A 27,307-nucleotide genomic window follows, 5' to 3' on the forward strand; every position below is an offset into this window, starting at 1 on the left:
ACTGAAGCGTGGAAGGCTCTAGAAAATTTGCATCAGCCAAGTGGACCTGTACACAAGGTGTCGCTATATAAGAAGCTTCTCGGTATGAAGCTAAGTGACAGCGAAAATATGTCTAAATATTTAAAGGACTTTACTTGCGTTGTAGAAAAGTTAACCGAAGCCGGAATTGAAATTAAAGACGAATTAGTTACAATAATTCTACTGTCAAGTCTACCAAAGCAGTACGAACATTTTGTTGTTGCGATGGAGACAAGAGACACGTTGCCGACATTGACCAATTTGAAGGTCAAACTTCTAGAAGAGTTCGAGCGAAAGAAACAGACAAACCGCGGTTCAGCTGAATCCGGAGTGGAATCGCAAGCCTTTGCTTTGTTGTCAAAGAATGAAGGTCCCCCTTCAACGTATAAGAGAAATAGAAATATGCAAAATGTCAAATGCTATAAGTGTGGGCAGCGCGGTCATTACGCTGCAAACTGCAACTTGAAATCCAATAAGAACGATCAGAGAGCAACGAAGAGAAATGAGCATTCATTTACGATGTTAGCAGCAGCAGAAGCTAGTGCGTTTGATACCTCGACTTGGCTTCTTGACAGCGGCGCGACAGCGCATATGTGGTGCAACAAAAATTTGTTTATTTCACTCAAACAACACAAAGAGAAAATTAGTCTAGCGGGAGACAATTTCATTTACGCAGAAGGTATGGGTGAAGTGCGAATTAGATATCAAGAGAGTGATATTATTCTACACAATGTTTTGTTTGTGCCAAATATGGGCAGTAATTTTATATCCGTCGCTACATCTGTAGAAAATGGTCTACAAGTAATGTTTGATAAACATAGCGCAAAAATAATTAGCAAAAATGAAATAGTGTTGAGCGCCATGAAGGTAAACAAACTTTTTGTATTTCGATGCAGTAGCAAAAGCAATAGCAAAAGAAATAGCAACAAATGTTTTTATTCTTCAGATGAGAAAGCAATTTCGTGGCACGAGCGATATGGACATTTGAACTACGGTAGTTTACATTGAGTGCGAAATATGTGCACGGTGCAAAATAAACGTAAAGCCTTTTCCGAAGAGTACGGAAAACCGAGCAAGAGAAATTTTAGAATTAGTGCACACAGATGTGTGTGGCCCATTTCGTACAAAATCCCTTGGTGGTGCGCGTTATTTCTTAAATTTCATAGACGATAAATCCAGGCGCATGTTTGTTTATTTTCTTAAGTCTAAAGAAGAAGTCTTAGAAAAATTTAAAATGTTTGCAAATTTGGTAGAGCGCCAGACTGGAAAAAGAATTAAAGTAATTCGAAGCGATAATTGACGTGAGTTCGTAAATAAAGAGTTTGATAAATATTTAAATGAGTGTGGCATAAAACGGCAGCTGACAGTGCCGTATACGCCGCAGCAGAACGGGGTCGCTGAGAGGGCTAACCGTACCATAGTTGAGATGGCACGTACCATGTTGCTTCAGAGTGGGCTTCACGAGTGGGCTTCGCGAGTGTTTATGGGCAGAGGCAGTTAATACGGCAGTATTTCTGCGAAACAGATCGCCTACAAAGGCATTAAATAATATGACGCCTTACGAGGCTTGGTCTGAGTGAAATCCAGCTGTAAATTTCTTAAGAGTGTTCGGCTCAGAAGCAGTTGCGTTGAATCAAGTGAACAAAAGTAAATTCAAGCCTAAAGGAAAGAAGTACGTTATGGTAGGTTATTCACTAACGTCGAAAGCGTATCGCTTATATGATTCAGAACAGCGCATGATAGTAGAAAAACGCGATGTAAAGTTTTTATCGATGAATAAAAATGAATTAGTAGATTTTGCTGACCTCTTATCCACTGAAAATCGTGAACACATTACTAAAGCTAAATCATCTAAAGTATTGAGTGAAGATGAAGCAAATGACAGAGACGATTTGTTTGAAGAGGCGAAAACGTCCTCTGATTCAGACAGCGACTACCAAGACAGTTTTTGTGAATCTCCGACCAAGGAGGAAGAATCTCCTGCGCAAATTGGTTGAGGTAGGCCGAAGTTCGTACGTAGTGGAAAGCCTGGGCGCCCACGAAAAGTATATAATTCGGTAAATATGATGCAAAGTGCGTGCGAAATTGAAATTCCTCAAACGGTGAAAGAAGCTGAAAGCTGCGAGCTTAAGGAAGAGTGGGCAAAGGCGATGAAAGGCGAATATGATGATTTGGTGCGAAACCAAACGTGGCAGTTAGTTGACTTACCAACTAGCGAAAAGGCAATCGGGTGTAAATGGGTTTTCACCGTAAAGAACGACAAAAATGGTGGCGTTGAACGCTTTAAGGCGCGTTTAGTCGCAAAGGGCTGTATACAACAATTCGGTGTAAATTACACTGAGACATTTTCTCCGGTAGTACGTTACGCTACAATTCGTATGGTGTTGGCATTAGCGGCAGAGCTCAAATATAAATCCACTTGGAAAATGAAGTACCATTGATATAAAGCTCTTTTTTGCAAAGATATAGCTTATTTGATTTGTCCCCGACCCTTTTAAAAATCTTTTATATAAAAGTAGGCGTGGTCCTTAACCGATTTCGTTAATTTTTCTTCAAAGCATTCCTTATAGTAAAGACAACTTCTCTGCCGAATTTTGTTACGATAGGTTTAACCATTTTTGATTTATGATTAATAATATTTGTAAAATTGATTTTATCACAAGTGGGCGGTGCCATGCCCATTTTAAAAAAGGTTTCCAAATTTTTATCAAGAGTCTCAATATCAGTCCACATGTCAAATTTCAACATTCTAGGTGTATTATTTACTAAATTATAAGTTTTTTTGTGTTTTCAAAAATTTTATATATATAAAAAGTGGGCGTGGTTATCATTTTTTTCGATACTGATGATTTTGATACATGAAAGTCTATATCTATCTCGATTCCTTTATACCTGTACAACCAACCGCTATCCAATCAAAGTTATAATACCCTGTGTACAAGCACAGCGGGTATAAAAATAAATATAAGGCGCGTCGTGCTTCTTTTAATTTTTCCTACAAATTAGCGGGATGGTACCTAAATATTTTATGCCGACTCCGAACGGCATCTGCAAGGCAGATGAGTTTTCAGTGAAAGCTTTTCATGGCAGAAATACACTCGGAGTGCTTGCCAAATACTGCCGCGGGACCACCCGCTTAGAAAAGTTTTCTTGTAATTGAAAAAACTTGTTTCTAAAATTTTGACGTTAGTTTGCCCGTGGCGTGAACTCAGGATCTTCGGAAGTTATTGAACTATGATTACTTTATAATAAAATCTGAATTAAGAGGTCAAATATGTTCTCGTATTTTATTCATTAATCTGATCGATACGTGCTTTAGCTTTCAGAACGTCTAAATACTTAAAAGTAAGCGCCTTTTAGAATCGATTTTATTCCTCGATTAGAAGAATAGTTTCTATTATTGTTGTAAAGGAACGACACTCTAATTCACTTTTAGATACTCATGCACAACCCTGTAATATAGATATATACTCATAGATCCTAAGAACAAATGTCAAAATGAATTACTTTTCTTTCTCTTACTAGCAATAAAAACTTTAACGCAACAATTATATCTATGAAAAATTCCAGGAAATGTATCTAGGCCTTTTATTCTTCTATTTGATGATCACGAACGATGCTAACCTCAACCTTTTGTTTTGACCTTAAATAATATGCGAATAAAGCATACGTCCTTTGTATGAGTATTTGTTCCTTTTAGATAATTACATAAAAATCAGCGCCCAACGGTACACGATTTCGCGCCCAAAATTAGATTTGCTTATGGTGTATTTAAAAATATAATATTATTCATCGAACATCGACACAACGAGCTATTGCTATTTATTATTAATTTAAGTTAAATGATGTAGAAAAACCTCATCTTACAGGCATATTGTGTCCTCAAATAATATACGTTGATTGTATGATACTTTTATACAAGATTTTATTCGTCGATTGGAAGAATACAAACGTTTTCTGTATATGTATGTATTTTTCGAAATGTGAAAAATTTTGAAGAATGGGTTTTTCGTTTACCGGCTCAGCCTTTCAGATATTACAAAAAAAAAATATGTGTGTCAAATTCACGCTTGAAGTATATACCTAAATTGGATGAATCCCATCTTCACGTAACCTAGATGTATACAAAAAACGACTGCGAGTACATGCCTGAGCGCTACAAGTAGAAGTAGTACCTTTGCCTTTTGGAATTCAGCCGATTCGACAATTGGATGAAAATGTTCCCTTTTTACTTATCTACTACCCTTAAAGGGCCAATTAAACCTCCTTAACAATAACGCCATAGTCGTAACAATACCCATATCCATAACCATATCCAATGTGATCGATTAATAGTGCCTTAAGGGCCAATTAATGGTGACTTATAACCATAACACCATAACCAGATAAAACAGCAGATCGAACGCTAGCGCCATAACCATACCATAACCAACCAATTGGTGTTTGGTTTCTCGCCATATCCATAACCTAAAAATATTTGAGTTGGTGAATTTAATAACTTTTTGTAGATTTTATTCATTGCTTTGTATACGTTATGACTAGGAGACTTATTTTTTGTGGAATATGTTTGTAATTCTTTGCGTTTTCTTCATTTTTATGAAATTTTCACGATTTTTAGGTTATCCTTGCAATCTTTACTTACATTTTACTTAGCACAAAGTGTCGGAAGAACACATGTATTTTAAAGGCTTTCCAAATCAAGCCTACAGCTAATGACATATTTTTTTGATCATGATTACTAATTTCAAAATCAATGTGCTTATTTAACGGCTGTAAAAAAACTCAAATTCGCAGATACTTTTTCGCTTTCCTTTTTAAAAACGTATTTTATTTTTAAAAGGTTTTCGATCTGGCTGAATCGCTGGGACCAATACAGCCCAAGATAGTACACTACGGCACTCCTGATATCTCCTCGCAAAAAAAAGTCAGCTGTGTTGCAGTTTCGCGCGATGCGAGCTTATTCGCCGTGGCCTGCTATGAGTATGAAACGAATGGCGATATTGACGTTAGCATTGATGTAAGTAGCCAAGGAACTGTTTGTATGCTATATTCGGAATCCATGCGTTCACTGATAATTTTACTTTTATTTAAAATAGGTTTACGAATGCCAATTGGCGGTTAGAAGCGTCGAGTTTCTTTATCGTCTCAATGGTCATCATCGTCCCATAAATGCCATGCGCTTCTCACCCAACGCCTACGTGTTGGTGAGTTGCGCCGAACAAATGTGTTGGTGGAGTATGCAAATGGCAGCATGTAAATTGAATAATACGCTTGCAGCAGCAAAAACACCTTCACGTAAACACAATTCACGTTTTTACTCAGCCGAAAGTACAGAGAGCAGTAGTGAAGATGAAACAGTCGATGCTAGCGTTGAACGTAATATACCAACACATATTTTTGAAGAAGTTTCTTTACTGCCACATAAAGATACACGTCCCGCAGCTGATTTAACACCGGTGCTTGATGGTATTTGTGATATGTCTATCACCGGTAGGCGTTGTGGTGCTGATGAAATTTGGAAAACGAAACGTGGACCTGATACGCACTGTGAACTATTATCGTGTATCAAATTTAATGGTAGTGAGGCGCAACAATTTTTTGCCAATGATGCCTTTACACAATTTCAAACCATCGATAATGGTGGTGGTTATTATGTGTTAACATTGCGTGATTATAGCGTGCCACAGCCAATGGCATTGGCATCGCCGCTACACAAAAACTTTACAATGCCTATGCCATATAAAGCGGAGTTGAGTATTGATGAAACGGAATATGGTGAAGGCGGTATGGATGTGGTCACTTGACTCGATAATGAAAGAAGAGTAATACGTAGGCGAAAGATGCGTACGCAAAAAGCGTTTAGGAAAAAAGTCAAGCTAAATATAGAACGTGCTGCAGTATCGTATCGACTTTTGTATTTCTTGTTATATTTTTGTATATTTCATTGCGATGTTGTTGCAACCGTTTATTGATTATAATCGGAAGATTTAAGGTAAGGTGATCGTGCGAGCAAAAGCGCAAAGTAAATGAGAGATTAAGAATGACAAATTTAGTAACAAAGAAATGACAATGTTTTTTTTAGAAATTTAAAATGCACTAGAACAGCAGTATAAGCAAAGAACAAAAAGTTATCAAGAGAACAAAAATTACCAATGTTTCCAATAAACAACAAAAAAGGGAATTAAGCTACGAACAAAAAGAGAACAAGAATAGTTAAAGAAGTCCATTGTTGTTGTTGTTGTTGTTGTTGTTGTTGTTGTTGACATTGTTCTTGTAACAGTATTTGAAGGTCTATTAAAACAGGCTATAAATCATTTGTTGGCCTCAGCGGTCTTAAAGCGCAGAAAGTGCTCTAAGGCTTCTACCAAAAAAGGAATAGATTTTTGTAGAGAATATAGTGAGAGTATAGAGAGAAAACGAAACGTATGTAGCTAGACAAGCATATAGGGAAAGAAAGAAAAAAAAAGAGAGTGTGGCAGAGAGTAGTCATAAAAAATATCTAGAGAAATTTTGAAAAATGGTAGTGATTGGTGCTTAAAGCGATGCATTGAAATATCGCTGACTGATAAATATTTGAGGCGCTAGATAAAAAAGTAATAAAAATAGCTACAAAAGAAAGGAAAAGAACAATAAAAATACCAAAAGCCTAAGATAAAGGCGAAGAAGAAGAGGGAGAGTATAAATGAGAGGAAGAGACAATATGTGACGAAAAATAGTCCGAACGCGAAAAGGCGCAAAAAAATCGTTTTGTTTTACAAAGGAAGATAGCCGCGGATAGGAGAAAAGCAGAGAATAGGCAAGGTGATTTAAAAGGCAGAAACGAGGCAAGATAGGTACCCCAGCGAGTTAGGGGGTTAGAATATACCCGGGGTAGGTAAGAGGCGACTAAAATACCGGATTCAAGGGGTTTGTGTAGCGCAGACCTTTCAGGTTGCCAGTGCAATACGTAGCTTCTCCAAACCCAATTGTCACCTATCCGTGGCGAATCCTGTTTCATTAACAGCCGAGGCTCTGGCGACCCCGAACTCCTCATGGATCTAGCGGGTGGGAGGGCGGGATGGCCTAGAAGGTCGCATGTGGTCATAACAAATTGTTTCCGAGATGATCGGGCCTGGTACCGCAAAGGACCATCAACTCGATAACACTCCCCAAGGCCTTCGCTATAACAACAACAACGACAATCAAGATAGACATGATAAACGAGAGCGACGGAGATAGGAGATGTGTGAAGAGATGGAGAAACGAGGTGCTATAGCAAACGAGAAGCGCGATATCCGACTATACAGAAAATAAAAGAGCGAAAAAAAGTGTTTCAAGGTGCAAGGCTTTGAGAGAGTTTAAACGTGATATTGACAATAGGGCTGTGAAAGAGGGAGGTAACGTAAATCCATTTATAAATTAAAGAAAAAGATAATACAATTTTAGAGAAGGAAGACGGCAATAACTAAGAAAGATTTTTGGATTGGTTGGAAGCAAGTGAGGACTTTGTAGCAAGGGAGAGAAGAGATAAATGAAGCAAGAGAAGAGAGAGAGATTAAAGAGAGAAGAAATAGCAGGAAATAAAATGGGAGGCAGACAATTGGTAAAGTAAGACAGGGGAAGAAGATTACTTAAAAAGCTCACAGAGCGGTGCCTCTGCTTCACAAATATGAGAAATCAACAATAACGAAAACAACAGCAACAAAGGAAAAAAAACAACTACAAAACAACAACAACGAATGCACAAAGAAAACTAGGAAAAAACAAACTACAAAAATAATAAGAACAACTACAGTAACAACAAATACGCAAATAACAACAACTATAGTTATAACTAACACAAAAAATTATAACATAATATAAGTACAAAAACCCGTACAACAAAACAATAAAAAAAACAAATATTTAAGAAAAATACAACAAAACAACAAAAACTACAAGAAAACAAAAACAGAGCAGCAATAAAGCAAAACCGCTGTATTTTTTTTTTTAATAAAAGAAACACGTTTTTAGCCATTTAGTCACAAAATATGAATCAAAAGACGCAAATATTATATTCTAGTAGTATGTACGTGAATATGTATTTTATAGATTTTTTACAATCATAGAATTTTAAGCATACAATATGTAGTATCTCAGTAGATGCCACTAAAAACATACTTTTTATGGAGGAAAACAGGGTGCCAAATTATAATAATGTCTTGCACTGTACAGCTCTCTATGGTGCTTTAATAGGTATACCCCGGTTTCATGTAACATAGGCATATGTATAACATACATATAACTCGTGCTCATAGCAAAAATGGCGAATGTACATACGAGTATGGTATACTTGAATAATTGTGTAATAAAGTTGTGTTAGTACTTTTGACCAACGAAATTATGTATCTCATTCTTTAATAACTGCCATGATGAAGTTTTTTTGTTTTTTTTTTTTGGTGGTACTACTTAAGACATTTTTTTGTAATTATAGAAATTGTTGTAATTTTATATTTTAAAATTGAATATATAAAGATATGTTTAAAAATTTTGTATATTACTTTTATATTGTAATACCTGGATTTTGGTAAATGTTTTAGTTAATAATTTTTTTTGCAAATAGTTAATTAGTGCATATGTAATAATTTTATAAAGAACAGTTGAAGAATTTCGCATCTTAATTAAACAATTTTCAGTTCATTCTTAAAATTTGTAATTGATTCTAAATTTTTTATATTTAATTTAGCTAATTTATACAGAAATTAAACACGATAAATTTTTTGCAATTAAGCAGAGAATAATGTCTGTTTTTATATGAGCCGTAATATTTAAGAATAATCATTTATTTTATGAATATGTATGTGTATGTAATTTATGTAAAATAATTAAAAGAATTATGAAAATGAAAAGCATTAATATCTTTAACTTCCTTACGGCCTTTGTGGCTATTATACGAACTTGAACTTAGTGAACTTCAACTAACGTTCTTAAGAGCGTTCGAAGAAAGGATATACATAAGTTAAAGGACTATAGTCCTTGGTTATAAAAAAAATTAATTTGTTGGGCCAACTCGCCCAACCAACAACACGAAACAACACAAGTTCAAATAGTATTCTTCAAGTATATTTTAATGTAATTAATTCACAATTAGAACTAAGACTAATTTATTGTGAACGCGAATCCGTCCCGAACTCGACTGCCGGGTCTGCCGCAACTGCTCCCCTATATAGCCAGTCAACAAGCCGCGACGCGCCTCTTGCGTAACTTGTTGACAGCTCGCTGTGTGAGAGTGTTGAAGTCGGTTTCTTCCCACAGGTGCTGTATGTGTGCATTTCACAATCATGTGTAATAGAATTCAGCTGACTGTGCGTCTGGAGTAGTTCCGTAGCATGAGTGTTAATTGCCGTCACTAACCATGGCCTTGAATTAAGGTGTTAGGTTGCCATGCGCGGCCGTATGTAGTGAGAACCATAATTTGCAGGTGTTAGTTGCCGTCACTAACCATGACCTTGAATTAAGGTGTTAGGTTGCCATGCGCAGCCGTATGTTGTGAGAAATATAATTTGCTGACTCGGCGCACGTGTACTGGCCATACGTGGGAATGTTGCGATAAGTGCAACTGGCGCGTGTTAACTCTTCCCCCTTTAAAGATCTGCATCCCGCAGATTAGGATTTGGACAAGTGTCCTCTTTATATTGTCTTCTAATGGATAGTCGCAATTCCGGGAATTTTGGCCCCGTTGTCAATTTCCTCCAAATTATCCAAATCATGAGTAGGGGCAGAAGTAGCCCCAAAGTTTCCGATGCCGTGAACCAATTTGTTTTGTCCCTCAGGTATCGCAAGAGCTTAACATTGCCGATTGTCATCTCGTGTACAAGATTAAGGTTAACTGCAAGGCTTTTATTCGCAATAGTAGATAGCACAGGTGGGAGTATTTGAACTCCTGAACTACTCATATTCCAGTAGGTTCTGTCACCAATGTGGATCGTTTCATTGTCCAGTTGAAGGATGTAAGAGCCGCTCAAGTGATTGGGAGCATCACCTGACCACACGGTGTTATTGAAATTGTCTAAGAGAATCGTGTCTTCCTTGATCACCTCGATCGTTGAGTCATTGCAATTGATGTACCGACAACTAGTTTTACCACCTTTGTGTTGATTAAGACTGTGCTGTACTTCAGGTCTATGCGATGTCCGTCTTTTACAATTTCTCTGGTGATCAGATGGTTAAATATCGTTTGGGCCACCTTTGGCATGGACGCAACGTAGAGTAGCATCGTGCCGTTGGTGTAGATTGAAGGTTCGCTGAATTCTATTGCTTCGATCACATTGCTGTATGGAAGGACATCTACTTCGCTTATAAGTCCATTGTCTCTTCTTTGTCTAGTAGGTTGCTGTTGACAATACCTGCCTTAGTTCGCAGTTCGTTCATATCGTCCTTCAGGATCATGACTTTCTGAAGGATTTCTTGTGAAAGCTTTATGAGATGATTTTGGCCAATGATGTCATTTGTGTTGGTTACGATGCCGTTGACAACCTGCAACAACTCATGAGTTTTTTAAATATTTCCGAGTTTACCTTGTATTGTTGGTTATTGTTAGATACTAGCGTGTCTTGGGCTCGTAGGAGCTCATCCCAGTCGGAAGCGTCGGGGGAACCGGCTATCCAATTCCAAGCCGATCCTATCCAGTTGATTGATCGCTTGATTCTCTTGTCCTTCGGGCCTTTTAACTCCTCGAGCTGCGTTTGGATTTTACTCAAGTGGAAAAAAATGACGTCTGTGAGGTCGTTCGTTTCATCCAGTTTCTTGACATCAATTTCCAGGCGGTTTGCTATTTCCTCATAACGGGCTAGGTTTATTACATGAATTAATTTGAAGTAGCCATTGATTATCCAGCCGTACCTATCACGTACGGTTACCACGAGCGAGTCGAGATCGAATACCACACATGCTTGTGCAGATTTTAGGAGTCGGAGTACACATAACTCTAATAATTAGTGAAATACATAGTCAACTATTGCTATTAAAAAATTTACATTTCAAAGCTTAAGTACTAGTCTAAGTAAATTTCAAATTTCATTTTAATTTAGGTAGATTTTAGATTTCAAATTGTAATTAACATTTCAAGTATAAAGTAGACTATTTTTAAATCCTACTGCTATACCTAATGAGTGGAGTTCGGGTCGGCAAGGGTTTGACAGGATTTTACGAGGACCCAGGAGTGATGTTAAAAGTGGAATTTTTCTGACAGATAGTTTTCAGTAATTAATTTAGTAATTTAGTTGTTAGTTTTTGTTAGATTTATATTTTTTCTTTTTATATTATTTTTTTGTAAGTTAGTTAGTTAGCTTTAGTTTTTTGTTAGTATTAGTACTTTTCGAGGAATGTTTCCCCTTTTTTTTCTTTTTTGGCTTTTAGCGCCTTTTCTTTGTTTTTCTTTTTTTTCTGTTTTCTTTTGTGGCTTTTAGCGCCTTTTCTTTGTGAGATCATGTTTCTCTCTCAAATAATTCTTTAACTTTTGTTCTTTTGTTTTTCTTTTTTTTTTTGTATTGGAATGTAGGCATAAACTCAGATGACATGACGAAGGCTCGTGAGTATCCCCTTTGAAAGTGAACAACATAAGTTTTTGTAAGTGAAAATTTTCCCGCCCATCGAACGAGTGACTTCTCATGTCAATTAAAGCCAATAGTCCCATGGAGGAATTGAACCACTTCGATTGATATCGCTCGGACCACCGAGTTAACTTGAATTGAACCAATACGACAGATCGAATACACAAGTTAATTTGTACCCGGACCACCGGGGCTTAGGGATCTATGCATGAGTTTTCTACCTCTTGACCAATGTTCTTTTATGACATTATTAATTTTTCGGCTTTGCCGAGCTTTTGAGTGCTTGAATTTCGACCAAGGGAGCCAACATTTCTCGAACCAGCTATGGGGGATCGTGTGTATCCGTTTTGGAGGTCGCATTGCCATTTGTCATGTTCGATGGCGCCACCTCCTACTAAGGCACGATTTGTCCTACTTAAAAGCCCGCTCTTGTTTTGAAGTTCCCTCTTAATGCCGAATCTCGCCTCTTATGTTTCTTGTAAGTTTTTATTGTGTCCTTGGACATTTTGTCTGTTTATAGACATTTTTGTTTTCGTTAGATATTTTTAATATACGACTTGTGGAATTTTTCCCACTTTGCGTGGTTATAGTGGAATTTCTATTTTCCACCACAGCTTCTTTCTTATAAAGTGGCTTTTGCTTACTTTTTATTTGTTTATTAGTTATGAATAATTCATCGCCACTGTCAAAATTGCGGGGGGGGGGGGGGGGGGGCGAACGAGTTTTATTATTTCTTAAGTTTCTACTTTCCTGTTCGTGTAGAAGAAGATCCTATATGTCTTCGTTAGTGCGCTCCCTGAAGTTTGCTAAATCCTGGTAATTTATCCTAGCTGTCCTATTCAGAAAAACATCAGCTGGCTTGCGCTTTATTACGGAATGTATCGTGTTATTATACCTATCCACAGTAATTGCGACGCGTTCTTCAGGTGTTAATCTAGGAAATTCAACGGAAAGGCAGCGGTATATTTCGATCAAGGTAGAGTGTAGCCTCTCTACCTGACCATTGGCCTCGCTTCGCTGCATTGGTGTTTGGTATATTTTTATCCCTAAGGACCTGATATAATTTAATACAAGTGGTGACAAAAATCCGCGTTCGTTGTCCATGACCAAGGCTGGTGGCAGCGCGATCGTTAGGTTCATTCGCAAATGAGAAGATGACTTATTTTTGATTGGGAAGAGCTTAGCAAATTTGGTAAATTTGTCGATACAACTCAAATATTTTTGTCGTTCAATTTCGAAGTCGATGTGCAAGATTTCGCACGGATAACGAGGAATGGGAGTGGGTTGCTCGTATGGTTTAGAATGATGAGAGATCATCCGTATTATATCAGAATTACACTGCAGTGCGTACAGGAGCTCTCAGGAATTTTCACTAGTGACCACGATTACGTTGCAATGCGTCCAGGCACTTCAGGAACTTCCACTAGTAGGTAATGCTGGCAGTATGTAATGCTGATGATCTTGCCAGAAATTCTCCTTTAGCTTTTTCTACGGTTTCCTTCTTTCAACAAATTCTTTAGGCAGCTCTTTCTTTTTGCAAAGACAGTTTTTTCTTTTTAGCACTTTTTTTCACGATTTCTTCTTTCTTTCTTTTCCAAACAAATTCTTTTTTGAATTTTTTTTCACAGTTACCTTCACTTCCTGGGTCCCTGCTCGGGCGCCAGTTAAAGGACTATAGTCCTTGGTTATAAAAAAAAATAATTTGTTGGGCCAACTCGCCCAACCAACAACACTAAACAACACAAGTTCAAATAGTATTCTTCAAGTATATTTTAATGTAACTAATTCACAATTAGAACTAAGACTAATTTATTGTTAATACTTATCCGTCCCGAACTCGACTGCCGGGTCTGCCGCAACTGCTCCCCTATATAGCCAGTCAACAAGCCGCGACGCGCCTCTTGCGTAACTTGTTGACAGCCCGCTGTGTGAGAATGTTGAAGTCGGTTTCTTCCCACAGGTGCTGTATGTGTGCATTTCACAATCATGTGTAATAGAATTTAGCTGACTGTGCGTCTGGAGTAGTTCCGTAGCATGAGTGTTAATTGCCGTCACTAACCATGGCCTTGAATTAAGGTGTTAGGTTGCCATGCGCGGCCGTATGTAGTGAGAACCATAATTTGCAGGTGTTAGTTGCCGTCACTAACCATGGCCTGGAATTAAGGTGTTAGGTTGCCATGCGCAGCCGTATGTTGTGAGAAATATAATTTGCTGACTCGGCGCACGTGTACTGGCCATACGTGGGAATGTTGCGATAAGGGCAACTGGCGCGTGTTAACTTATATATATATATATATATATATACATACGAGCCGATTCCATGCGCATCTTGCGCAATCAATCTAAAAGTCTCTTATCAAATATCAACAGAAATCTGCTGTTCTATCAATCAATTACAGCTTGCGCTGCCATCTGGCGTATGGTAGCAACTGCCGGTAATGCAGTGCAAATATTCACATTAGTGCCATAGTACAAATAAATTTCTTTGTGTGCTCACAATCGTTTATTTTTAACAAATTATTTTAATATAATATAGCTAAACAAAAGCACTACGACCAAAATTACCCAAAGCTCGCTAATAGCTCGAATCTCCATCTTTACAACCAAAACTATTTATAGATTTGGATTCCAAATAAGAGCGAAAAAGGGACCCGTACATAAAAACAGAAATTAGAAATAATATATATGATATTGTTACGAATATTAGCAACACTAAGGGGTACTGTCATCTCTAGGCCGATACTGGGAGTGACTTGTATGCACATCCATAAATCAATCATTATGTATCTACATAAACGAATCAATCATTATGTCTACACATATGTACGTACACGCAGCGGAGAAGAGATGCACAAACACATGCAGATATCTTATCTGAGATGCTCCCAAAAGTATGCAATTGTAATTGTGGAAGTGTCGCTCACAAATACACGCGCATATGAGAAGTTATACACGTGCATCTGTAGTTATAATTATATGGCAGTATATGTACGGTATATCTCAAAATTGGTTTAACTTTCGAATTCCGGTGTTTATCAATGATAAACATAATGGGAGCTGTAGATACTACCCCGACAGCAGCATTGCAAGCTATTCTACACATTCTGCCGGCAGACGTAATAGCAAAAAAGCCACTGCAACAAGGCTTAAGGGATCGGAGCAGCTTGAGTGCAAGCCGTATGAATAAAATAAATGTAAGGCGCGATAACCTCCGAAGAGATCTAAGGCCGAGCTTCTCTTCCAATTTGCGTCGTGCTCCTCTTCATTTTCCCTACAAATTGGCCGGACGTGACCTACATGTTTTATGCCGACAACGAACGGCATCTGCAAGGCAGATGAGTTTTCACTGAGAGCTTTTCATGGCAGAAATACACCCGGAGCGCTTGCCAAACTGCCGAGGGGCGACCCCGCTTAGAACAATTTTCTTCTAATTTAAAAACATTATTTCTAAAATTTTGATGTTGCTTTGCCCGGGGTGCGAACCCAGGGCACACGGTGTGGTAGGCGGAGCACGCTACCATCACACCACGGTGGCCGCAAGCCGTACGGCCATAGCAGTATAAGGCCATCTCATAACGTGCCTGAGCCTCGAAAGAGTTCTGTGGGCCACAATTGGGTCAAAGGGCTCTCGCAAGGTCTATAACGATTGCTCCAAGCTAACGGAAAGGGTCGGGTCTGCTGTTTAGTGTGTCGACCCAGAAATAATTAGGTCCTACACGCTGACAGGTTACTGCAAAGTCTTTCAGGCGGAAATTATAGCCGTGAAGAAAGCAACAGAAATGCTGGAGAAAGCGAGGTGGCGATTAAGGCAATAATCTCACGCAGTACTTCATCGATAAGTGTGCTGGAATGCAAAGAAGAAGAGCTGTAAAATTTTTAAAATCATTTGCAACGGCTCACGATGGGCATAATAACTGGACACTGCCATTTGGCGTCACATGCTTATAAGTCGGGTCTCGTTAGTAACAGCAAGTGTGGAGAGAGCGAGCTGTAGGAAAAACGGCTGAGCACGATCTGTGTTCGTGTGCTGCTTAAAGGCGGCAGAGTTGGCAGATCTCGAGGAAGCAGTTAAGTGGGTCTTAGAAAACTTCTAGAATTTTCCAAGAGTACGGAGTTATTCTAAAACATAAGTCCTGGCACCTGATTGGGGGTTTTCCGTTTGGCCTTCAAACAAATTCTGATAACACTATGGACACATCCAGTCTATGGGAGGTCTTTATTAAACGGCCGGTTCAACCTAACCTAACCTAATTTCGGTGAAAAAAACCGTATGCCAGCATAAAAAAAATTTGAGTAGAATCAATCTTTTTATAAGAATGTCAAAAAATTGTTAAAAAGCTACTTTTTCTTTCCAAATTTTGGAAAGCTTTTTGTGGTCATAGCGAATGTCTTTAGTATCAGAATTGAAGTTTATGCTTTTCCAACGCACGAGCTCGCAACCGACCTAGATATGATGAGTGAAAATCGGCTGACATGAGAGTTTTGAGTGCCAACTTCCCGAAAAAGTTGTATGAAACTCAATAAAAGTATCTCACATTTTCTGTTCGCCTTGGTTCCAGAAAAAAATTGGGTAAAGTATTTAAACGCAATTTTGGAACACCCTGTATGTTGGTTGTACCGAAGCCCTCCCAACATAAGCTTCGGGGTAAAAAGTAGGGTTACAGGCTTTATTGGTTTACTAATTTAAAAAACATGAATTAATTGTAAAAAAAAAAACTATGAAAACCAATTTCAAAAACGATTTTCGTAAAAATTCGCGAATTTGATAAGTGATTAAAAATTTTCATCAAAATTTCGAAAACTTTTTTAAGTAGTTTATACTTATATTTAAGAATTCATAAGCTTAACACCGGCTTATAATAATTGAATTTCAATTATTATATTTTCTAAGAGAAACTGAAAAGAAAGAAACATTTACTGGCATATTGCGATGGACCATTTCGAAAACCGCCAACGTAATCATCATCAGGCAATTTTGTAATGTTATCAAAGGTTTCAGCGGGATTCGAACCGTGAATCACATGGTGAAAATGCAGTAGCCTTTAACCACTAGGCCATCCTGCTGGTATTTGTTTTCTTGCTTAATTCAGTTTTTCTCATTTCTACACTAACAACACAATTGAGACATTTTTTGTCTCTATATTGATTTGTGTGCCATGTAGATTTGTTTTTGTAAAGTTCTTCTTCGTTCGGAATGAGAAGCTTTGTAAACTCGGGCTCAGTTGTACATATTTATGTATGTTTGTTTTAATGGTGTGTTCAGTTTATACTTATATTTAAGAATTATTATTATTTATTATTTTTATTTATTACGGCCAAAAAAGCCTAATTCATTGTATAGTACAATTTACAAAATTCATAATTGTTTCTTAAAACTATTTCATTAAAAAGAAATGAGTAAATTTATTGTTTAACTGGTATTAAATATTTAAATTTTTACAATATAGAAATAGTTTTTCTTTAAACTTAACAATGTTTTCACAGTCTTTTATCTCTGCTGGTAGTTCATTATACATTTTATAGCCCACGTATTCTAAGATCTTTTTTGCGAACTCGGTTCTTACTTTGGGCAGTCTTAAATTTCTAAATTCATGAGCTTAACACCGGCTTATAATAATTGAATTTCAATTATTATATTTTCTAAGAGAAACTGAAAAGAAAGAAACATTTACTGGCATATTGCGATGGACCATTTCGAAAACCGCCAACGTAATCATCATCAGGCAATTTTGTAATGTTATCAAAACAAACATTACAATACATTAAAACAAACATACATAAATATGTACAACTGAGCCCGAGTTTACAAAGCTTCTCATTCCGAACGAAGAAGAACTTTACAAAAACAAATCTACATGGCACACAAATCAATATAGAGACAAAAAATGTCTCAATTGTGTTGTTAGTGTAGAAATGAGAAAAACTGAATTAAGCAAGAAAACAAATACCAGCAGGATGGCCTAGTGGTTAAAGGCTACTGCATTTTCACCATGTGATTCACGGTTCGAATCCCGGCGTAACCTTTGATAACATTACAAAATTGCCTGATGATGATTACGTTGGCGGTTTTCGAAATGGTCCATCGCAATATGCCAGTAAATGTTTCTTTCTTTTCGATTTTTGACAATTTTTTCGAAAGATGTTTTGGATTTTCTTGTAGTATATAAAAATAAAAGTATATGCGCTTTGCGTGTCTTCGGGGTTATATTAAGACTATTTTGGGATCACTGAATGATTGTAATAAAACCCAATTTGGAGTATTCCAGCTTAATTTTGTATCCATTCCACTGTTATTTCGAAAAAAAATTCAAGATTGTACGTAAGATCATTTTCAAACCATTCCGGGAGGATTTCGAAACTTTTTCGCGACAATTTCGAGACCACTTCGGTATGATGGTTGGCTTCGAATATATTCACCCTTATCGCGAAGTTCACGCGGAATAGTGTTCGCCTTCACTTCTTTTGTTCGGGTGAACTTTTTCCGCCTATCGGCAATTTCGGGCGAACAAAAGTTCACTTCGAAACAGCTGATGCTCTATTGTGAATTAGCAGTAAACAAATAATTTACTTGCAATTGTGTAAATTTTGTAACTAAAAAATGTATAAAATAATGTTTAGTATTGCACTTAGGTTGGTATTGATTGAGCGCGAGGAGAATATAAATGTGAAAGCGATTCGGGGGCAATTAAGAGACAGCTGTAACCTTCTGGAGCTAAGTGATTCACTGTAAGCTAATAATTACTATTTTCAGCACTTTTGAATAACAAGCTAATTTTTTTTTAATTAGCTTTGGCCAATATTACAGGCTAAACAAGCCGGCATTCTAATATTTGCTAGATTCTTACCAACTCCTTGCCACCATTGATGCAAAAATTTGGAGTTCCACCAACTGTAAAGTTGAGTACATGTCTTCGTTTTTTCGCGTAGGGAAAAGGCGTTGGAAAGGACGATGAAGTGGGCCTTAGCCAATCTTGTTTCAGTGAGGTGCTCAACATTTTGGAATCGTTGCTTTGTCCACAATGGATAACTTGGCCGACTGATACGTTGTCATAAAAAATATAATTTACATACTTAGCAATACAGGAATTTCACTTTTTCCCACTCAGCTTCCGATTGTGCATTATTTATTGATTTATTTCCAATAATAAAAATACATATAATTATAAGAGTACCAAATTTCAAAACAAAGAATTACTTACATTTTTCTCCGTTCTCCGGTTTCCGCGCTGTTCATTTCGCTCGAACAAAGAGTTGCCGATAAGGTGAAATCTTTTTCGAACACGAAAAATTGTTTCGCCACCCCTCTGCGATAGGGTGAACAAAAACTGTGAATATTTTCGGGTGAAAATAAAACTCGCGATAAGGGTGATTATCAACTAGTAGCTGGAATAATTTCGAGGCTATTACCGAATTACTTTTAGGACCATTTCGGTATTATGGTTGGTGTATTTTCGATACCAATTCGAAACCACTTGCGACACCTTTCCGAAAACTAATTGCGGCCGATTTGATTAAAAGCTACTGGATTCGAAAAGTATCATAAATTGTTCGAAAGATGATACCCGGCTATGAAACCATAACAGGTTCCGAATTATTTTTGAAACCATTTCGGCATTGCAGTTAGTATAGCTTTTAAACGATTTCGAGACTATTGCGGAGGTGTTTTTGGGCCAATTTTGAAAAAAGTAACCTGTTTCGAAAAGTACAGGATTTCGAAAAAGTTAACGGTTCGGAAAAAGTATTCGGGTATGATAATATAACTGAATCCGAAAAATCACATTGGTCTGAAACCATTGGCGATGGGCGACCGCGTTTAGAAAAATGTTCTATTTTTGGTTTTATTTGAATTAGGGGCAACGCGTACTCACTAGATCCTTAATATATTATTATTTTTTTTTTAAATAGTTGGAAAGTCTAGTTTTTATCGCTTTAGTGAAAATAGTTTTCGATCCGTGATCGTATTGTAACGATTTTACTGAAAATCCTCTTATTTGCAATATTCTGCTAAGTTCGAATCACTAAACTGCTGAATAAAAAAGAAATAAAACCACTATTCAGTAATGCAAAATGGTCTTTATTAAAGTACTTCACAATAAATAACTCTACTATTGCTCGACAGATAGCGTGCCTAATCAAAACTGATTGAGGCGCCTCTACCGCTGATGCTTTTATACTCTGTGATTTCCTCGTGGCATCTTCTAGGCGCTTCCAGAATTTACTTAGTTATAAATTTCTCAGCTACAAATACAGATGTATAACTTTTATAGCTTCTCTCATACCCCATGCGCTTGTATGTGTGAGCGACACTTCCACAATCACAATTGCATACCTTTGGGAGCATTTCAGATAAGATATCTGCATGTGCTTGTGCGTTGCTCTCAGCTGCGTGTACCTACATATTACTTACTTACTTAATTGGCGCTTAACCGTCTAAACGGTTATGGCCGTCCAACAAGACGCGCCAGTCGCTCCTTCGCTCCGCCAACCGGCGCCAATTGGTCACACCAAGGGAGTTTAAATTGTTTTCCACCTGGTCCTTCTAACGGAGTGGGGGCCGCCCTCTACCTCTGCTTCCATAGGCGGGTTCCGATAGAAACACTTTCTTGGCCGGAGCATCATCTTTCATTCGCATAACATGGCCTAGCCAGCGCAGCCGCTGCGTTTTAATTCGCTGGACTATGTTGATGTCTGCGTATAGCTCGTACAGCTCATCATTAAATCTTCTTCGGTACACGCCATCGCCAACGCGTAGAGGTCCATAAATCTTTCGAAGAACTTTTCTCTCGAACACTCCCAAAGCCGCTTCATCTGCTGTTGTTATGGTCCATGCTTCTGCCCCATATAGCAGGACGGGTACGATAAGTGACTTGTAGAGTATGATTTTCGTTCGCCGAGAGAGGACTTTACTTTTCAATTGCCTTCCTAGTCCAAAGTAGCATTTATTGGCAAGACTGATTCTTCGCTGGATTTCAGTGCTGATGTTGTTGCTAGTGTTGATGCTGGTTCCCAAATAAACGAAGTCTTTTACTATTTAAATTATGGCTGCCAACAGTAGCGTGGTTGCCAAGGCGCATATGCGCTGACTCTATGCACGATGACAGCAGGTACTTCGTTTTGTCCTCATTCACCATCAAACCCATCTTTACCGCTTCTTTTTTCCAGTTTGGAGTAAGCAGAACTAACAGCGCGGGTGTTTAAGCCGATGATATCAATGTCATCAGCATATGTCAGTAATTGCACGCTTTTATAGTATATTGTTTCAGTGCGGTTAAGTTCTGCAGCTAGTATAATTTTCTCCAGCATCAAATTAAGGAAATCGCACGATAGGGGGTCACCCTGTCTGAAACCTCGTTTAGTTTCGAACGGCTCGGAGAGGTCCTTCCCAATTCAGACTGAGCTGATGTGTTGCTCAACGTCATTTTGCACAGCCGTATAAGTTTTGCGGGGAAACCAAATTCAGACATAGCGGCATATAGGCAGCTCCTTTTCGTGCTGTCGAAGGCGGCTTTAAAGTCGACGCAGAGGTGATGTGTGCCGATTCTCTTTTCACGGGTTTTTTCCAATATTTGGCGCATTGTGAAAATCTGGTCGATGGTATATTTACCAGGTTTGAAGCCGCACTGATAAGGTCCAATCAGCCGGTTTACGGTGGGCTTCAATCTTTCGCACAATACACTTGAAAGCACCTTATATGCGATATTAAGAAGGCTGATTCCACGATAGTTGGTGCATTTTGCAGTATCCCCCTTCTTGTGGACTGGGCAAAGAACACTTAGATTCCAACCGTCGGGCATGCTTTCGTCCGCCCATATTTTGCTAAGAAGCTGCTGCATGCGCCTTACCAACTACTCGCCGCCGAACTTGAATAGCTCCGCAGGCAATCCATCAGCGCCCACGGCCTTGTTGTTTTTCAATCTGATTATTGCTATTCTAACTTCGTCATAATCGGGCGGGGGACATATATTCCATCATCATCGATTGCGGGATCGGGTTCTTCATCTCTGCGCGGTGAACTGCTGCCTCCATTTAGGAGAGCAGAGAAGTATTCCCTCCAAAATCTAAGCACTCTCTGGACATCAGTTATAAGGTCGCCGTTTTCATTCCTACAGGAGTTTGCCCCGGTCTTAAAACCTTCCGTCTGTCGCCGTATTTTTTGGTACCTACATATGTGTAGGTAGACATAATGATTGATTCGTTTATGTAGATACATAATGATTGATCTATGGATGTGCATGCAAGGCGCTGCTTAGCATCGGCTTAGAGATGGCAGCGCCCCTTAGTTTTGCTAATATTCGTAACAGTATGTTACGATTCCATAGCTGGATAAATATTCGATCGCGTAATCCTCAAATTACCTTGCCATACTTTTAGGCGCTTATAAATGTTACATATTGCCATAAATATTCGCTGGTGTTAATATTTTTCAAAAAAAGTATAATACGCTGTTGGTGAAATTGGCGGAAAGCTAGTTGGTAAGCATTGCAGGTAGGGAGGGTAAGTAATATACAAACAGGGTAATACTAATTTCACACAGACGGCTTATTGAATAATAAAGGCAATTTTCTACATTAAGACGCTTATTGAGCTCAATCTTCCCTACAAAATTCGAATCTATTATTATTTCATTAGTAGCTAATCGAATGCCTAATGAAGTCAAAAGCACAATGCAACTCTGTTGGCAGCGTTCCGCTTCCGTTTCCGTTTCTTAGTTTTCAAAGCAAATGTCATTGTCTGCATGGCGGAACGATACAAGGTGGCCGCATCGAACAGCTGATTATAACCTTTTTTATTTGATTTGATACATCAACTACCGGCGCAATACGATTTTGACATTTGTCCATCGAATTTACAAGTACATGGAATTTTTTTTGTTTGTAGGTATGTCACCATGCTCCCACCTTGTATCGTTCCGCCATGATTGTCTGTCTCATCCTTCATACTAATCGAGCAGTTACTTCTGTGTGAAAGCAAAAAATTTACGATTTAATTAGCAGGTGAAATGAGATCATTAAGTTTCTGTGTGAAAACAGTATAATAATATAATACTGTAGTATAATACTGTTTTCACACATAAACTTAATGATCTCATTTCACCTGCTAATGAAATCGTAAATTTTTTGCTTTCACACAGAAGTAACTGCTCAATTAGTATGAAGGATGAGACAGACAATCATGGCGGAACGATACAAGGTGGGAGCATGGTGACATACCTACAAACAAAAAAAATTCCATGTACTTGTAAATTCGATGGACAAATGTCAAAATCGTACTGCGCCGGCAGTTGATGTATCATATCAAATAAAAAAGGTTATAATCAGCTGTTCGATGCGGCCACCTTGTATCGTTCCGCCATGCAGACAATGACATTTGCTTTGAAAACTAAGAAGCGGAAACGGAAGAGGAACGCTGCCAACAGAGTTGCATTGTGCTTTTGACTTCATTAGCCCTTAAATGCATGAGGTCAGCCTTAAATATGGAGACCCAGTTTTACATATGTAAAACAACCCCCTGAACACGAAATGGATCACCATTTTAAAAATAATTGAGCCGTTTTCTGGAAAAAGCTGAAAATGTGTTTTTTTTATTTGTACCATATATGGTACGCTATGCATTGTGAGAGAAAAAAGGTGAATATTTTTTATAAGCAAATTATATTTCAGTGCATTCAAATCAAAGGAAATACATGTACATATTTATACTGCTTTCACACAGAAACTTAATGATCTCATTTCACCTGCTAATGAAATCGTAAATTTTTTGCTTTCACACAGAAGTAACTGCTCGATTAGTATGAAGGATGAGACAGACAATCATGGCGGAACGATACAAGGTGGGAGCATGGTGACATACCTACAAACAAAAAAAATTCCATGTACTTGTAAATTCGATGGACAAATGTCAAAATCGTATTGCGCCGGTAGTTGATGTATCAAATCAAATAAAAAAGGTTATAATCAGCTGTTCGATGCCGCCACCTTGTATCGTTCCGCCATGCAGACAATGACATTTGCTTTGAAAACTAAGAAACGGAAACGGAAGCGGAACGCTGCCAACAGAGTTGCATTGTGCTTTTGACTTCATTAGGCATTCGATTAGCTACTAATGAAATAATAATAGATTCGAATTTTGTAGGGAATATTGAGCTCAATAATCGTCTTAATGTAGAAAATTGCCTTTATTATTCAATAAGCCGTCTGTGTGAAATTAGTATTACATAAATAAAGTCAATTAGTGAAAATACTTTATAAATATACTTCGTATTATTATTTTTTTATTTTTTGTGATAAGCAACAAAACGATTACGCTTATCATTCAAACAGAGATGTACGTTACACTTTTCACATTTGAATATTGATCGATTGTTCACGTTCTTATCACCAACATTACACGTCTCATTTTTGCATCTGGCACGACCTTCAACCAAGGGATAATGATGGATGCCGTCGAAACGTAAATTTGTTGGGGGTCCACGTTCATCTTGAACACGAGAGGCTATTGTGTGTACACCAGACCGGTTTTGGTTTGTTACCATATTCGTCAGCACGTAACATATTTCCAGACGGAACGCCTTTTGAGTCATTGAAGCACTAGGTTTTGATCTTTTAAAAAGTAGCCAAGCATTTACCATGCATATATCCAAGAGGTGATAAAATATTCTAAGATACCATTTTCGGCTTTTCAACACATTTTTTAACCGACCAAGGTGGGAATCCATAAGATCCACACCTTCCATATGCATATTTTACTCTTTAATTATTTGGGGGGAAGAGATAGTAATCACTTTCTTCTCTTTCTTATCCCACCGCTGTATAGTCTGATCTACAACATTATCAATATGTGGATTTAACACCGGTTTCATCCCAACGAAAGTGGAAACAAGGTTAACTACCCGATTATCCTTCCATGATATAGATGTTATCGGTATACCATATATTGTGGTTAAGAACTCTGCTGATACTCCTCGATTCATTTTCATTATATCCTTTGTCTCTGGAAGCTTGCAATTTTTGATCCTATTTCGGTTGATGGTCCCAATACTGTGTATACCTTGGGTTCGTAAATAAATCAATAACGGTATGGAGGTATAATAGTTATCCATGTAAATGATATAATTTTGGAAACGGGGAACCCCACGAGTCATGCGCACAACAATATTAGCCGAGGCCTTCAAATCTGGTTCTCCAGGTAGTAAACAATGAGCTTCGCCAGTATAAATTTCAAAATTTTACATAAAACCAGGTACGTCACAAGGGGCAAAGAACTTGAACCCACATTTCTTAGGTTTGTTGGGGAGATATTGCTTCATAAAATGACCAGCTTTGGTTGAGCATATCTGTTCGTCTATTGAAAGACGAGACTGCATAGGAATAGATTGAAAACGTTCATTGAGATAATTTAGTACAGGTCTCAATTTATACAAACGATCAGGATTTTCCTCGTCGTATGCAGAGTTGTTGTTCATGTGAAGGTATTCCTTTATCTTCTCATACCTGTTTACTGTCATCACGTTCCATACAGCATCAACTCCATTTTGCTTATTCCAGTAATCTCTAACACAAGGTAGTTTGTGATAGGACTTATAATATGTAATGCCGATAAATTTTCCGAATTCGAAGATGTCAAAAAACAAAGTTTGGTTATTTTTTTCTACCTTTGCGTAGGTAATGTTCTCGTTTACTATAATTTCCATTAACTCATCAGTAAAGAAGTATTTAAAGCAACCATATGGAGTGGAGAACTTTTCTGTTTGATCTTATTTTAAGACTGAACCTCCAAGGGAGCAGATTTGATCTTGACTTAATTGTAAATTACCTTTTCACCAGCGGGCTCTTTCAAAATCTGTTGACGTTATATCAATAACAATATCTTTATACCTACAGCATTTTTGGTGTTTAGCCTCTTGTGAAGAAGTGCTTTCAAGGGTCACGGGTGTAGATAAAGCTGACCTTTTTTTTTTTGGAGGCCACGAGGGTTCTTGACGCACTATAGATAAATCTACTGGTAAGGGTTCATTGTCCGGAATAGTGACATTAGAGGTTTCTAACATTGAAACGTTCGCATCGTCATCGTTCATTTTTTGTAAAAATGAATCACTAATCGAATCTTCATCCAACAATTCATAGTCGTTTTCGGCTTGATTTCTAATTCGCTGTGGTCCTGGTGTTTCATCCATTAGATCGTCGAATGCATCTTCGGGCTCATCTTCATCAAAAGACACATTTCCATCTTTGGGTATATCTGATCCTACCTGATCTTCGAAATCATCAAATAGCATATCTGCTACTTCATCTGCATTATACCTCTTTCCGCCAATTATATATTCATCCATGACTGAAATAAAAACACTTACAATGTGCAATTTTTTATTTGGCTTAGATGCATGAAGTACCATATATGGTACATACGCAAAAAAACCAATAAACTATAAATGCCGTTACATTTGATTACATTTCATTTTAATTCGCTAAAATAGACAATAGGGTACTTACCTTGTATATTTATTTAACACAAAATAACACAAAATATATTTTATTGAGGTATAAAATTCCCACTTTGATTTTGTTGTAAAATTCACGTCCTTTTGCCACGCCTGCTCACTGACAACTAACTGTAAATTTCTGAAGGCTGTGATAATATTTACAAAAAAGCTAGATTTTTTAGTTCTAATCTAGACTAAATAAAAATGCAGTTCATATTAATTTGAAGGAGATATGATGAAGTAATAGGGCGTACCTTATATGGTACGCTATGCATTTAAGGGTTAGGCATTCGATTAGCTACTAATGAAATAATAATAGATTCGAATTTTGTAGGGAAGATTGAGCTCAATAAGCGTCTTAATGTAGAAAATTGCCTTTATTATTCAATAAGCCGTCTGTGTGAAATTAGTATAAGGCAAGAAATACATAACTTTATTGAAAGCGCCTGAAGTTAGATAAAGTTTGAAAATGTGTTCGAATATTTAAATAATTTGACTGAAACATCATATTACTAGTAAATAATTTATTGTAAACACGATTTGATATACAATTTAATTTTTAAAATTTACTTAATGTTTTCTTCTTAGTGTTAACATGTTAGAATGCAATATTTTTTCTTAATAATAGCAAAAAAAAAGTTCGAAAACATGAAATCGGTGCTTGTTTAGAAAAAAACGCATCGACGCAGAACGCTTTGTAGTGCAAACCGTGGCGGCAAAAATATGTATACGAACTGCTGGTAATTTCAAAATTCATACTCTCCAAATACTATATATTAACCAACATTCTTATAAATTGGAAATCGTCAATCCGCATCTTCGAAAACCATATCCTCATCGGCATTCCAACGAACGCTGCGTACGCTGTCATATCTGAAGAGAATGATTTTGAAAAATATGATCGAAATTGGTTATTTTTTTGATAAAACAATGGAAACGGTGATTTGTCGTTGTTTGTTGTTGGTGCGAGGACGGCGGCATGATATTAACGGCAGCGGCGGTATGCGTTTGAAAATCAAAATATAAATGTATGATAAAGAATGTGTAAATGTTTAGAAAATATGAATTTAGTTAAATTTTTTATTTGATTTGCTTTAATAACGTGACCTGAACCTGTTCATCATGCCGGGCGGTGGTGGTGGCGGCGGAGCGGTACGTGGCGGTGTACGACGCGCGCTGAAAGAGAAAATGAGAGAATCAACTTTGTAGTTCATTATATTGGGGAGCAAGTTTAGGCGCC

General features: G+C 37.6%; 2 protein-coding genes across 11 annotated transcripts in view; one reads left to right on the forward strand and one right to left on the reverse strand.

Annotated features, from left to right (window-relative positions):
• Dark (Death-associated APAF1-related killer) overlaps positions 1–8,885 on the forward strand; it is a 56,024-nt gene extending 47,139 nt beyond the window's left edge. For 7 of the 8 annotated variants that reach the window (XM_067771657.1, XM_067771663.1, XM_067771658.1 and 4 more), the window contains 2 exons: positions 4,859–5,035; positions 5,115–8,885. In XM_067771657.1, the coding sequence (XP_067627758.1) occupies positions 4,859–5,035; positions 5,115–5,822 (885 nt within the window). In that variant the 3' untranslated portion in view covers positions 5,823–8,885. Of the gene's footprint in view, positions 1–4,858; positions 5,036–5,114 lie in introns of those variants that run through there. The other variant, XR_010950586.1, reaches the window with a different exon arrangement.
• Positions 8,886–26,577: 17,692 nt separating this feature from the next.
• The window catches only part of prom (prominin), a 79,870-nt gene continuing 79,140 nt past the window's right edge, over positions 26,578–27,307 (reverse strand). For all 3 annotated transcript variants that reach the window (XM_067771667.1, XM_067771668.1, XM_067771666.1), the window contains 2 exons: positions 27,181–27,243; positions 26,578–26,940 (listed from right to left, as the gene is read on the reverse strand). In XM_067771667.1, coding sequence (XP_067627768.1) covers positions 26,874–26,940; positions 27,181–27,243 — 130 coding nt within the window. In that variant the 3' untranslated portion in view covers positions 26,578–26,873. The remainder of the gene's footprint in view (positions 26,941–27,180; positions 27,244–27,307) is intronic.

Source organism: Eurosta solidaginis, chromosome 3 (genome assembly GCF_040869045.1).
Source record: "Eurosta solidaginis isolate ZX-2024a chromosome 3, ASM4086904v1, whole genome shotgun sequence".
NCBI lineage: Eukaryota > Metazoa > Arthropoda > Insecta > Diptera > Tephritidae > Eurosta > Eurosta solidaginis.